Source organism: Bombus impatiens, unplaced genomic scaffold, assembly GCF_000188095.3.
Source record: "Bombus impatiens unplaced genomic scaffold, BIMP_2.2 scf_0647, whole genome shotgun sequence".
Taxonomy (NCBI): domain Eukaryota; kingdom Metazoa; phylum Arthropoda; class Insecta; order Hymenoptera; family Apidae; genus Bombus; species Bombus impatiens.
Window position 1 is genome coordinate 1,320,245 of NT_177066.1, and position 11,170 is coordinate 1,331,414.

Genomic DNA, 11,170 nt, shown 5'->3' on the forward strand with positions numbered 1-11,170 from the left:
CCAGCCAGAGGGATTCGAGATGTACACGGACGACAATGCGATCAGCCTGCTCCACCTATTGTCGCGGAGATTTCAATGGACATTGCGACAATGAACTGTATCGACAACTGTGCCCCGCGTTGCGCAAACCCCGGGGGATTCCCCGCACGACGACGAGACCGACGTAAGCCTGCTCGACTGTGCTTTTCACGCCCTCTTCCACGGACTACCAGCCGAAATTATTACGTCGCTCGATCCCCTTCTCTCTCTTCCTTTCTCTTCCCATCCACACCTACGTACTTACCTACGGTCCACGTGCAAATTCTGCCCTCCGTGTAATCGTCTCTGGCTGTTCGTCGACACCTTGCCGACAAATTTCCGGTTAATCGAACACGCAACAAACAAACTTGTATAACAGCCTTTATTTTTTGATCGACATGATACAATTCTGTTTGACGCGCGCTAACCACGTAACTCGTCGTTTCGCATTGTTTCTCGTGTACCGCTCGTTACATCGATTCTTACGAGGCTCGAAGCTCGCCGCGTATGCATAGTACGTCAAGCAACACGAGATTCGTTGGTTCCATCTCGTTCCATCGAAGTTTTCCGCGGCCTCGCGCCTTCGTTTCACCTTTGTATCCTGCTCTGTAATCTCATTTCCATACACGTAAGTACTTTACAACCCCTGCTATGTGTGTGTTTTATTGCTGACCGATGCGACGCTACGCCGCGCCGGGCCGCGTCGCGTCGCGTCGCGTCGCGTCGTTGCTAACGCCTCGTAACGGGAAACTGTGAAAGTCACAGGCATCGAGCTACCGCTTCAATCGACCGCTATCTATCGATAATGTTTATAATAAGATTGACTTTAGCACAAAAATACATTTTTATAATTACATCTAGACCATATTTTTGCGTATCAACAATGCCGGCGTATTCTAACTAATCGTATTGTATCGAAAAATTCAAACGGACATCACACGCCACCCTATACAGAATATCCTCGATTCGAGACGCACGTCCTTCGAATTTCTCCAGTTACGTGAAAAAGAAGACACGTTTCTCCGTTCTATAGACGAAACATCGCGAATCGATCGTTACCACGTTAATTTTCACCTTCAATTTTATTAGATATGTATGCCGATAAGTGAGATACGCGATAACCATAATATCTCTCCTTCGTTCTTCAAATACATTTTTTTCTCTGTGTACGCGTGTGTCTGTCTGTGTATGTATGGTAGTGTATATAACATACGTGTGTGTAAATGTTCATAAATATATGCATATACATGTGCAATACGTGTGTATATATAAATGTACACGTATTCTATGCGTGTATATATATATAGGTATATACACACAAAAGTTTAACTTTAATACACGCTTGGAAGACAGAGGTTCGTGTTACGCACATATCCCTAATTGTAATATTATTCCTGCGAAACACGCGTAAACATATACGCACGCGTACAGATTACGTTTAAGTACGACGTTTGGGATCGAGTCGTCGATCGGCCGGTTCGATTCGATATCCTTCCCCTTCAATTGTCTCGTCGAGCTTCGTTTTTCTACCTTCTCCATACTCGCACATAGCGAAAACCTTTACAATATCGTTGATTAAAGATCGACGACCACGTGTATTCGCTTATTCGCCTCGCCTGTTCCCAAAGTACGACGGCTCACCGTCGATTCTTTCGCTCGATCGTCTCGGGGATAAGTTTACGCGTTAAGATATGTATTTATACGTAACAATGGTCTATCCATACGCTATAGAGCAGTAACGAATGTTACTTTAGATTAGTAACGAATTTGAACAGACTTAAGGTAGGCGAAAACTCGACGCGTTCGCCAAAGTTTGCGAATCGCGTCGCGGTTTCGTTTCGCGAACGATGGAAAAAGAAGATGCGAAGGATAAGAAGACGGATCGGACAAACGATACGGATAATTAATCGGGACGCGATTTGTTACGCGTTAACGTTGAATTTCCCTCGAGCAACGTAGGTAGCTGTGCTTTTCTCTCTCTCTCTCTCTCTTTCTCTCTCGTTGGAAACGTTGGGCTTTCTATACAGGGAGCTTCGCCGATCGCGTCCTAATATATTTACACGATATATTACATCGAGAATTAGAAGATAAAAACGAAACGACTTAATCTAGCGATCGTCACACATATAAAATGCAAATGCCACACGCCGATCCACGATTCGTAAATCGCGCGACTTTTGTCTCGCTGGTTTATTTCAAACGCGCTTGAAATGAAACAGCGAAACGATTTCTACTCGACGAAGTAGAATCTACCGTTTATTCGGCCGTTTACACGAAATTAAACGTCGTATTTGAGTCATGTCATTTGCGACACGATACGTTTACGACGACGCTGTTAAATACTATGTACATTTGAAAACGGAAGAAATGACGAAAGCTTAAAACTAGCAATCTGAAATCGTCGAACGATGCCGAATGATCTGAGTATCACCGCGGTAGAATTGTGCTCGTCTATGCTATTCGTTTTCCTAACGAATCTACTCTCAGCTGCCAATCAGGGCTTTCCTTCCTCGGAATTTCGAGGAAATCGACGATTCTCTCACACTCTCTCTCCCTCTCTCTCTCTCTCTCTCTCTCTATTTTTTTTTTTTTTATCGTTTTATGATATAAATTACCGAAGCGAAGGATTTCACAAATCATCGGAAGCAAACGGCATCAACTCGACACGCGTACAAACGGACATCGTAACGTAGAAAAGATCAATCCGCTTCGAGATCGCTCGCTATACGTTAGAATTATGTGTACGAGATTCCTCGCGACTCGCGTCGCAGCTAGCTATCGATAAAAAGTACGAAACACGATACAAACATTTTAGTTCAAGTATACGATTTGTGAGAAAGAGAGTGGTGTATCTCTCGAACGACGTAGTCTTCCGAGTATTCTCTCCTACGTAGACGATGTTTATTAATCCGCGTTATCCACGACAGGGAGAAGCGGACCGATATCTACCAATTGGAAATCTATCGATACAACCATCGGAGCTCGCGAACACGAATTTAACACGAACACGGTGTATTTTAATTAATAATTATCCCGAACGTTGCTCGTTGGTTGCTTCGATCCGTCCCGATCGATCTTCTTCGCAACCAACGACTTTTACGGAGACAAGTTGTAGCCGTTTGCGACCGACCTAAAAGTACGAACCAATGAAGTTTCGTTTGACGTCTACGCGTCGATACGAGTTGCAAACGGATGGCGAAGAACGCGTTTCACGAATTGGACAATCATAACCGCACGGATGTTTTCTTTTTCTTCCGATTGATGTCGTTAACTCTGAATAGGACAGTTCGACGCGAATAATGATTTACAAAGGTTCAGGGAACATGGATAAAATGTTGACGTTGGTGTACTGTCGGGATAGAAGTTTCGAACGAACGTAACTCCGGATTCTGGAAGGAACGTTCGCATCGATGAATTGTTGCATCAAGGTGGACCAAGACAATATCGTATCACGTCGTCGACGACAACGACGATTACGCGACCACAGAGAAGAGCATCTCGTAGAAAAGATTGGTCGTTCTCCAAGTGTTGCATCGCCTTAGGCAGCGTCCCCCGGAAAGCTTTTACTCCATAGTGTCGTATTTGACTTTCTTCACTTTGAAGTAACGATAGGCCGCATAGCCGGTGATAGTAAGTAGAACGGCAGCAGCCAACGTCGAACCAACCGCGACAGGCGCTGTTTCGTCCCGAAATCCGCGCGCGCTCAACGACGTGCACGAGAATTCCACAGCAAACTCGTTGTTCTTGAATTTGAACGGCTGCAGCTTCATGTCCCTGAAATTTCGAATAAAAATCCATCCGCCGATTATTAACTATCGCCAGCTTAATTATTAACACGATTCTCTATACTCTAAGCAGAATGTCCTAAGATTAATTTTTGCTCTTGATATTTGTTAATACCTGAGGAGCACTATGGCGTGATTTTTCCCATCGGTCAATTGAACTTCCGTTTCTTCGCTGCAAGCGTACGACTTTCCAACCGGTGTCGGGAACAGCATGGAGCTGTGCTTTTGTCCGGTACTCAATCTAATCGTTTTGTCTTGAAAGAAAAATGATTCGTGGTTATCTGATCGGGGAAACGAACATCTCGCGCGACGAGCCTTCCGCTCCAATCGACTTACTTGGTTGATCGATATTTAAAAAGTGTCGATCGCTCGAGTTGTACGTTAGTTCGATCTTCTCCACGTACCAACGTTCACCACCGGGTGTCTGAAAAAACAATTCGTTTGCTCCGTTATTTCATCGTCGTCTTCGGAATCGGTTCAATTTCGATCGGAGGATGAACGATGAATTTTTCGGACGATGTAACGTCATTAACGGAAATCGAAAATCGTCGCGCACGGATGAAAAACCCCGAAAGAATAGAATCGCAGAAAAATGGAAGGAGGAAAAAGGGTTGGTCGCGTATCGATTCGTACGAGAGAGAGGGTAACGCAACATTCGTGACCTCGACCGTTTCTAGGAATGGCCCGTGTATAATAACTAAGCGTATAACTAAAGGAAAGAAGATTATTACGCGTCTACTTGTCCAGACAAATTAGTTTATCGCCTTAAAAACCTAGCTTCCCTGAAGTACGATATTTTCGTTAAAATGATCTTAATTTCTTAATTTAATTTCCATATACGAAACAAAGCCATTAGATCGCGAACGCAGTTGCAAAGTGCGTATAGATTACAAAAGTTTAAACGACGACTCCTAGCACGCGCCAAAAGAAACTGAGAGAAACTTCGCTACAAAACAGTAATTGTTAGCAATCGTGCACATCTTATGGACGGGGTTGAAGCTTCTAAATTTAGATGTAAACCTACGCGATAAAGATATATCTACTTGCCTGAATGTCTTCAAAGTAATTAAAAATTTAGTAATTTTGCCAGTGATGGATAGTACACAGGATCGTTTATCAAAATGATACCGATTTACGTCGAATTATATACGATTTATCGTACGATAAGGTCGCTTCAAGGTTATTCAATGTTACGGCGGAATCAGGAAGATGTGGATAAAATTATTTGGAAATCTGCTGGCAGGTCGTTCGACGATGGTGTGACTCCTATAAGCTCTAGGCTTTAAATAATTAGGGAACTAGTAGCCAAGAAAAGAATAAAAGACTATAGTGAGAAAAATCGTAGGAAAAACGATGTGTTACCTACCTTTGCGAAGCTCCATGATAATATGTACGCATCCCACTTGAGCAACATCGTCACTGTATTTTCGTTATCGCAATTGCCGGTCACGGTAGCGTCGGTGGGAACGTAAATATTCGCCACCTAAAAAAAAGTACAATATTCGATGCTTTTTTTCTCGCAATTTTCCTCTTGTATTTTCTTTACGCTGTCTTATCTTACTTCGTCCTCTCCTTTTTTCGTTCGATATTTCACGGTGATCAGGGCGTCTACTTGCAGAAGAATACAAGCTTGCCCATTATTACCGTCCAGACGATACAAAGGTTGCTCGGCGGAAGATGATCTATGCGTCGTTGTTGACTCCGAGGACATTGTAGTAGTACTCTTCGCTTCGTTCAAATTTCCCACCAGCTTTAAAATGCATCGATATGAAGATTATTCTTTGAAAAAAGAGGATTTAAAATAAATGCCCCTTCTCTCGATAAATATAGACCAGCTTCGCGAAGAGTCATATTCTACGTTTAAATCGTTTAATCGATCGCACATGGATCTACTATGTGTTTATTCCGGCACGATAGTAGCTGGCTTTATTTCTTTACTTTGTGAAAATTGCAAATCGTATGGCGAATCGAGTCGAGGTATCGTAGTCGAACGGTTGTATGGTTCGCGAAAACGGTATGAAAAGAGCAACAGGTTATGCTTGGGCTATTTATAAAAAAAAACGGGTGAAGAATCACGATCGTGGGTCACACGATGGAAACGTGTGCAAAAAAATCGCGAGCGCTGATAAAACATCTGATTGGGAAATAATTTTGCAACAAATACATACGTATCCTTTAAGACTTCGATTAGATAACTATTCGTGTATATGTATGTCGATGTATATCGATGACGAGAACTACTATTAAAACTAGATGCAAGTGACGATGAAATGAACTTTGGTGCAGATTACGGAAATGCGGAATTCATTTTGCTACATCGTTTGCGCGATTACGTTCGTTCACGTTGTGACAGAGTGTTCTTACCAAAGTCTGAGATGGCGAAGTCTTCGACTTGGACTTGGAACCTGGAAAGTCGATGAGAATTTTCGGTGTTCGACGTGTCGTGTATAGTTGGTCGTCCAATTTTTGCGGCGTCGGCGACGAGCTAGGTACGCTGAACGCGGTACTCAGGACACACCCTGAAAGAAAAAATCATTTGTCACTATACGACGAGCTAGGCTTCTTGATCGTGATTCTTTTGCCACTGTCCTTTCCAGGAAGGTGCGCGCGTCGATGATTTTTTCAATGAAAGTTTCTCACCCCTGTCACTCCCAATGAATGATTCAGGGTAGTTGACTTTATGAAAACCGCCCCGTAAAAATGACGTCGCGCGCTATCGCATGGAGCATCTGGTGAAACGTTGCTGCCTTATTTTTGCGATGGTCGCGTTAAAATCTTATTCTTCGACAGGACGTCGCGAATTAACGATGTAATTGTAAAATACAGCAAGAAGGATACAGCACCGCTGGAATGAAAATCTCAATCCCGTGAAAATGTCAGCGAAATTCGACTGACACGATGTCCCCTACTCTCGTTCCCACTATTCGGTTAATTAAAGTCCTTAGGTTTTACAACATATAATCTTCAACGTAATGTTGCAAACGCGATGAAAGCAGAACGAGGCAACTTGATAGTTAACCAGCACGATAAGTCGATTGGTTGCGTCACGATCGAAAAGTTGGATTTTTAGTTTGACTAAGCAGCCCTATTCCTAAGCCTGATAGTTAATCGAAGAAACTCACAGAATATAAATATCGCCTTGGTGTTATCCATACGGTGTGGCATCTTTTTCTCTTTGCTTGTACTCGCAACGTCGACAAGTATGAAACAAATAAGTCTGATCTGGTCGGTTGTGTCGATTGCACGTAAGACGATTTCACCTAGGCGACGTACGCGAAGCTTGTGTGCCGAACGCGAAAGCTCAGGCGCAGATGGATCGATAATTGGAGCTTTTAGCATGCGCTGCAAAGTCTTTCCCTATACACAGAAACGTAGTGAAATAAAGCACGAGAATATAGGTTCGTTCGGTATTTCACTTCGGGGTGGCGTTGCTGATGACGTTGAATGTTAGCGTTAGCGTTGGCGTTAGCGTTGGCGTTGACTCTGTGGTTGGATTCGACATTGGCGACGGCATCAACGTCATCGTCGGCGTCGGCGTCGGCACGCTTTTCATTAATTTTATGCGCCTTCGATCTATAGATATTTCTACTTAACGATGATTCATCAACCGCATTGAATGAAACGACGAGGAATAGTAAAATCGAACGATGCTCCCGTATCGACAGATAGCTCGATATGTTTTCTTTATCGATAGTATTTGGGTAATAACAAACGTGTGAAATATTCCGCTCTAGCTACAAAACTAGTGACAAAAGAAGTTAAGTATCTAGGTACGCAAGAATCTCTGTACGCAAAAGTATTACGTTTAAAGATTATGTTATCCTTATTTTGATAGAACTTTCTGACAAAGCTTGGATATTTGACCCATAAATAGAACGATATCAAATAACGGTATATCTTTGTTCCGTCATTTGATATCTATATAAACCACCTTCTTCGAAAAGGAACCGCAACGATGACGACCGTTACTTACGACTTACGTCATTATCCTTCTGACTTTCGATTACTAAAGTTGCGTTCTGACGTACTTTTACCTAGCGTGAATAAGCTTACGTTCGTAAAATCCAGCGATTTTGCACAGTGGGTAATCACCATACGTATCACCGTTACATCTATTATAATAAACTTTGTATTTTGTTATATTGCATTTATTACCATGGAACGATGAATTTTAAACAGCTTCAGGAAAATTATAAAAATAAGGAAATTTAATTACTCGGTATATGGAGCGTAATGTACGAGGCCAAAGAACGGTAAACTATGGAAAGAATTTATCGTATATATCTAAAACGCGAAAATTAGAATAAATGTTGCGTATGAACCATGTATGGACAGAGATGTCGGTTTAAATACAGTATTCGATAATGGAGACAGATGGCGCATTCGCGTTGTAAAATTAACGATACGTATGCATCGCATTCCACCAGATGTCTCTATGTAAGTTTCGTTGCGGCAACGGTTGTCCTCCAACTACGTTTTCACCGGTCACGACCGCAGACGAGATAGAAACAAAACAAGACTTTGGCATAGTTCTCGTCGTGTAAACTGGGATTCTATACGAAGCTGCAAAGGTTCGAAATTGGCTTGAACTTTTGATTCGAGGAAGTAGAATTCGATGATCGGTAAAAGTCGTTAACGATTTTTTCGAGTGGAAGACTATGTTGACACTCAGAGTAAGGGACGAGGGGATATCAAGGGCCAAGTGAATTGCGTAGTGAGAGGAGAATTATTTTTGATTTCCAGGCGAACGTCGTCGATCGTTTCGCAGTTACCGCCGTAGTTCGATCCATAGTTGAACGTTTCTTAGTTCAGAAGAGTTTTGCTACGTCTGTTAATCATCCTGAAGCGAAGATGTCGTTCGAAGTTGAGAAACGTAAGGCAAACGATCATTTTATTTATTTCGATAGTTACGTAAAAACTGATGTTGTCGATCGTTCGATACGATCGCGAACATCGATATGTAAATTATATCGTTCTAAAATAGAGCAAACACTTGATTGCTGTCGGTTGTTTGTTCTGTTGGTAGAAACGATAGGAAATACAACGACACGAAACGTCGTCGATTATCATTGAATTTCTGTTGAATAGAGAAATTCTTGACCATGCCACTAGAAGAAAAAAGAAAATATTATAAAGGGAGCGTAATTACGTTGGACCAAATTCCAACGTGGGCGGAATATTGGACTAAAAATAAAGGAAATATCGGTATAACGAATCTCGAGAAAGTCGAAAAGGTCGAGGAGGAAATGGCTAAGAAAATTTCGATATGGCAAGGAGATATCACCTCCCTCGAAATAGACGCGATCGTTAATGCAGCAAACTCGAGTCTTCTCGGCGGCGGAGGAGGTATTCATACATAGGGACATTACCTAGGAATAAGAATCGATAAAGTATAGCCCGGTATATCGAGAAATGTAAAATATCTATTCCCTAGTTGATGGAGCTATTCACAAAGCTGCTGGACCAAATTTAAAGAAAGAGTGCGCTACTCTGGGAGGATGTCGTGTCGGTGAAGCAAAAATAACTGGGGCTTATATGTTGCCTGCAAAGCGTTAGTATGACAAACTCACAGTCAGGGGTTGTATTTTCATGGGTGTAACTTTTTAGATGTCATTCATACTGTTGGTCCGCAAGGTGAAAAGCCAGAAAAGTTGAAGGAGTGTTACGAAAATAGTTTAACAGTTGCCAAAGCAAACGAGTTGCGCACAATTGCTTTTCCTTGTATATCGACAGGAATTTATGGATATCCTCAAAGACCAGCAGCCAAAGTGGCTTTATCAACGGTCAAGAAGTTCCTACTCGACAACAAAGACAGCGTAAGATTTCATTTTGATGAAATATGGCAACGTTCCAGTGCGATGTACCGTGTCAAGATATTGATAGCTGTTTGAAATTGCAGGTGGATAGAGTAATCTTTTGTCTATTCTTGAAAACCGACAAAGACATATACGAGGAATTGTTACAAAAATATTTTGCTATCGATTAGACGACTCTCTGACAGAAGTATCCCATGTTTTGAGGTTAAACTCGAAACGAACAAAGCTAAACTGTATCAGTGTACATTCGTCGAATAATATTCGTAGAAAAGTATGAAAACGAGATATTTTTCCTAGACATCTCCTCCGTTCGAAGCGAATTCGGGAATTCTGTCGTTGATGGTAGGAAACGCGTCGCGAGAATATATAGCTGATTCGAATGTTGGCGGGTTATCGCATGGTTCGCCGCCGCGTAGCGTCCGTGATCAGTACGATTACAGCGCCGCGACTTTACGGCCCATCCGCATCGTGTTTCGACCCGACGACGGTGCGTCGCCATCTTGAAAAATCGAAGTGTGGTAATGTCTGTATGTGGTAATAGGTGGGGGACGGTCGTTAATGTGGTGCGTCTCGTACGGAAAATCTGTCACAAATGGGTAAATATCTCTTGTATCGAAGCCGCTCGATCAAAGGATCGGCTCGGTTTTGATTTATTTCGCGACGAGCTAAACGTAAGAACGCTGGCAAAAGGAGCACACCCATAGTTCCGTAGTGCTCTTGCCGATCTGTCGTGGCGAAGGTGCGTTCTCTCAACCAAGATCGCGGCTAGTGAGTAGTGCTTGCGTTCGAGGAGTACAGTGTCATTTTTGTGGACAGTTTTCACGATTTTAAGGTCAATCACATGGTCGAGATTGCATTTTCGTCGTCTCACCGTTAGGAAAGCAACGTCGTCGACGTCGTCGACCGTCGAAAACGGAGTATGTGCTTATGCGAGTTCGTGGCGTGAAAATCGTCGAATTAGTCAAATCGATCGCAACGGTCATAACGGTCGAATCGAATTTAAAATATTGGGATTTCGTGATCGGAACGAAACATAGGTTGTATCCCCTCGGTCGATCGGTCGGACAAGGCGGACGTACGGACGGAGTCCCGTAATCCTGAATGGCCGCCGCCACCGCTTTCTAGGTTACTGACGGACATCTAAAGAGAGTGACAGAGAACGACCGAGTGAAAGAGTATACGCGCACACGAGAGGGATAGAGAGTGAAAGAGTAAGAGAAAGATAGGAAAGGAGGCGTAGTGGAAAGAGAACGAACGAGAGGGAACGTTGTCTAGAGAGAAAAGAAGAGAAGAGCAAGGAAAGGAAGGGAAGGGAAGAGAAGAGAAGAGAAGAGAAAGAAAAATAGCGTGTGAGCGAGCTAGCGCGTGCGCTCACTCACTCACGCCTTTATACACGAGCGAGTACCGATGTGCGGCCTCCGAGGTACCCGATCACCATCGTCTCTCGGGTGTATTTCTCGTGTTAGTCGCCGATCTCAGATCGGAGACTCGTTGCATGCGGCAGACGAAGCTTGAATCGCTGGTGCTGCTACAGCCGCTGGTGCTGCTACC

At 43.1% G+C, this 11,170-nt stretch overlaps 3 protein-coding genes across 6 annotated transcripts in view; 2 read left to right on the forward strand and 1 right to left on the reverse strand.

Annotated features, from left to right (window-relative positions):
• Window positions 1–385: 385 nt before the first annotated feature.
• Window positions 386–7,178, reverse strand: LOC100742349. Its single transcript, XM_003492019.4, has 7 exons — window positions 6,926–7,178; window positions 6,168–6,322; window positions 5,365–5,553; window positions 5,170–5,286; window positions 4,140–4,227; window positions 3,919–4,057; window positions 386–3,792 (listed from the first exon to the last, which is right to left on the reverse strand). The coding sequence occupies exons 1-7, from the start codon at window positions 7,140–7,142 to the stop codon at window positions 3,582–3,584; spliced, it is 1,116 nt and encodes a 371-aa protein (XP_003492067.1). The 5' UTR covers window positions 7,143–7,178; the 3' UTR covers window positions 386–3,581.
• A 1,041-nt stretch (window positions 7,179–8,219) lies between these two features.
• On the forward strand, window positions 8,220–9,899 carry LOC100742476 (macro domain-containing protein CT2219). Of its 3 annotated transcripts, none has more exons than XM_003492020.4 (6): window positions 8,220–8,374; window positions 8,547–8,676; window positions 8,892–9,149; window positions 9,238–9,354; window positions 9,411–9,619; window positions 9,703–9,899. In XM_003492020.4, the coding sequence occupies exons 2-6, from the start codon at window positions 8,655–8,657 to the stop codon at window positions 9,787–9,789; spliced, it is 693 nt and encodes a 230-aa protein (XP_003492068.1). In that variant the 5' UTR covers window positions 8,220–8,374; window positions 8,547–8,654; the 3' UTR covers window positions 9,790–9,899. The 3 variants fall into 3 exon arrangements, with proteins under 3 accessions (XP_003492068.1, XP_003492069.1, XP_012244988.1); XM_003492021.4 differs by having other exon boundaries at window positions 8,250–8,476; XM_012389565.3 differs by having other exon boundaries at window positions 8,251–8,425.
• Window positions 9,900–10,063: 164 nt separating this feature from the next.
• LOC100741266 (serine/threonine-protein kinase MARK2) overlaps window positions 10,064–11,170 on the forward strand; it is a 56,918-nt gene continuing 55,811 nt past the window's right edge. Inside the window, exon 1 of one of the 2 annotated variants that reach the window (XM_012389557.3) lies at window positions 10,064–10,215. The gene's annotated coding sequence lies outside the window, so the exon portion shown is untranslated. Of the gene's footprint in view, window positions 11,043–11,170 lie in introns of both variants that reach the window. The other variant, XM_012389558.3, reaches the window with a different exon arrangement.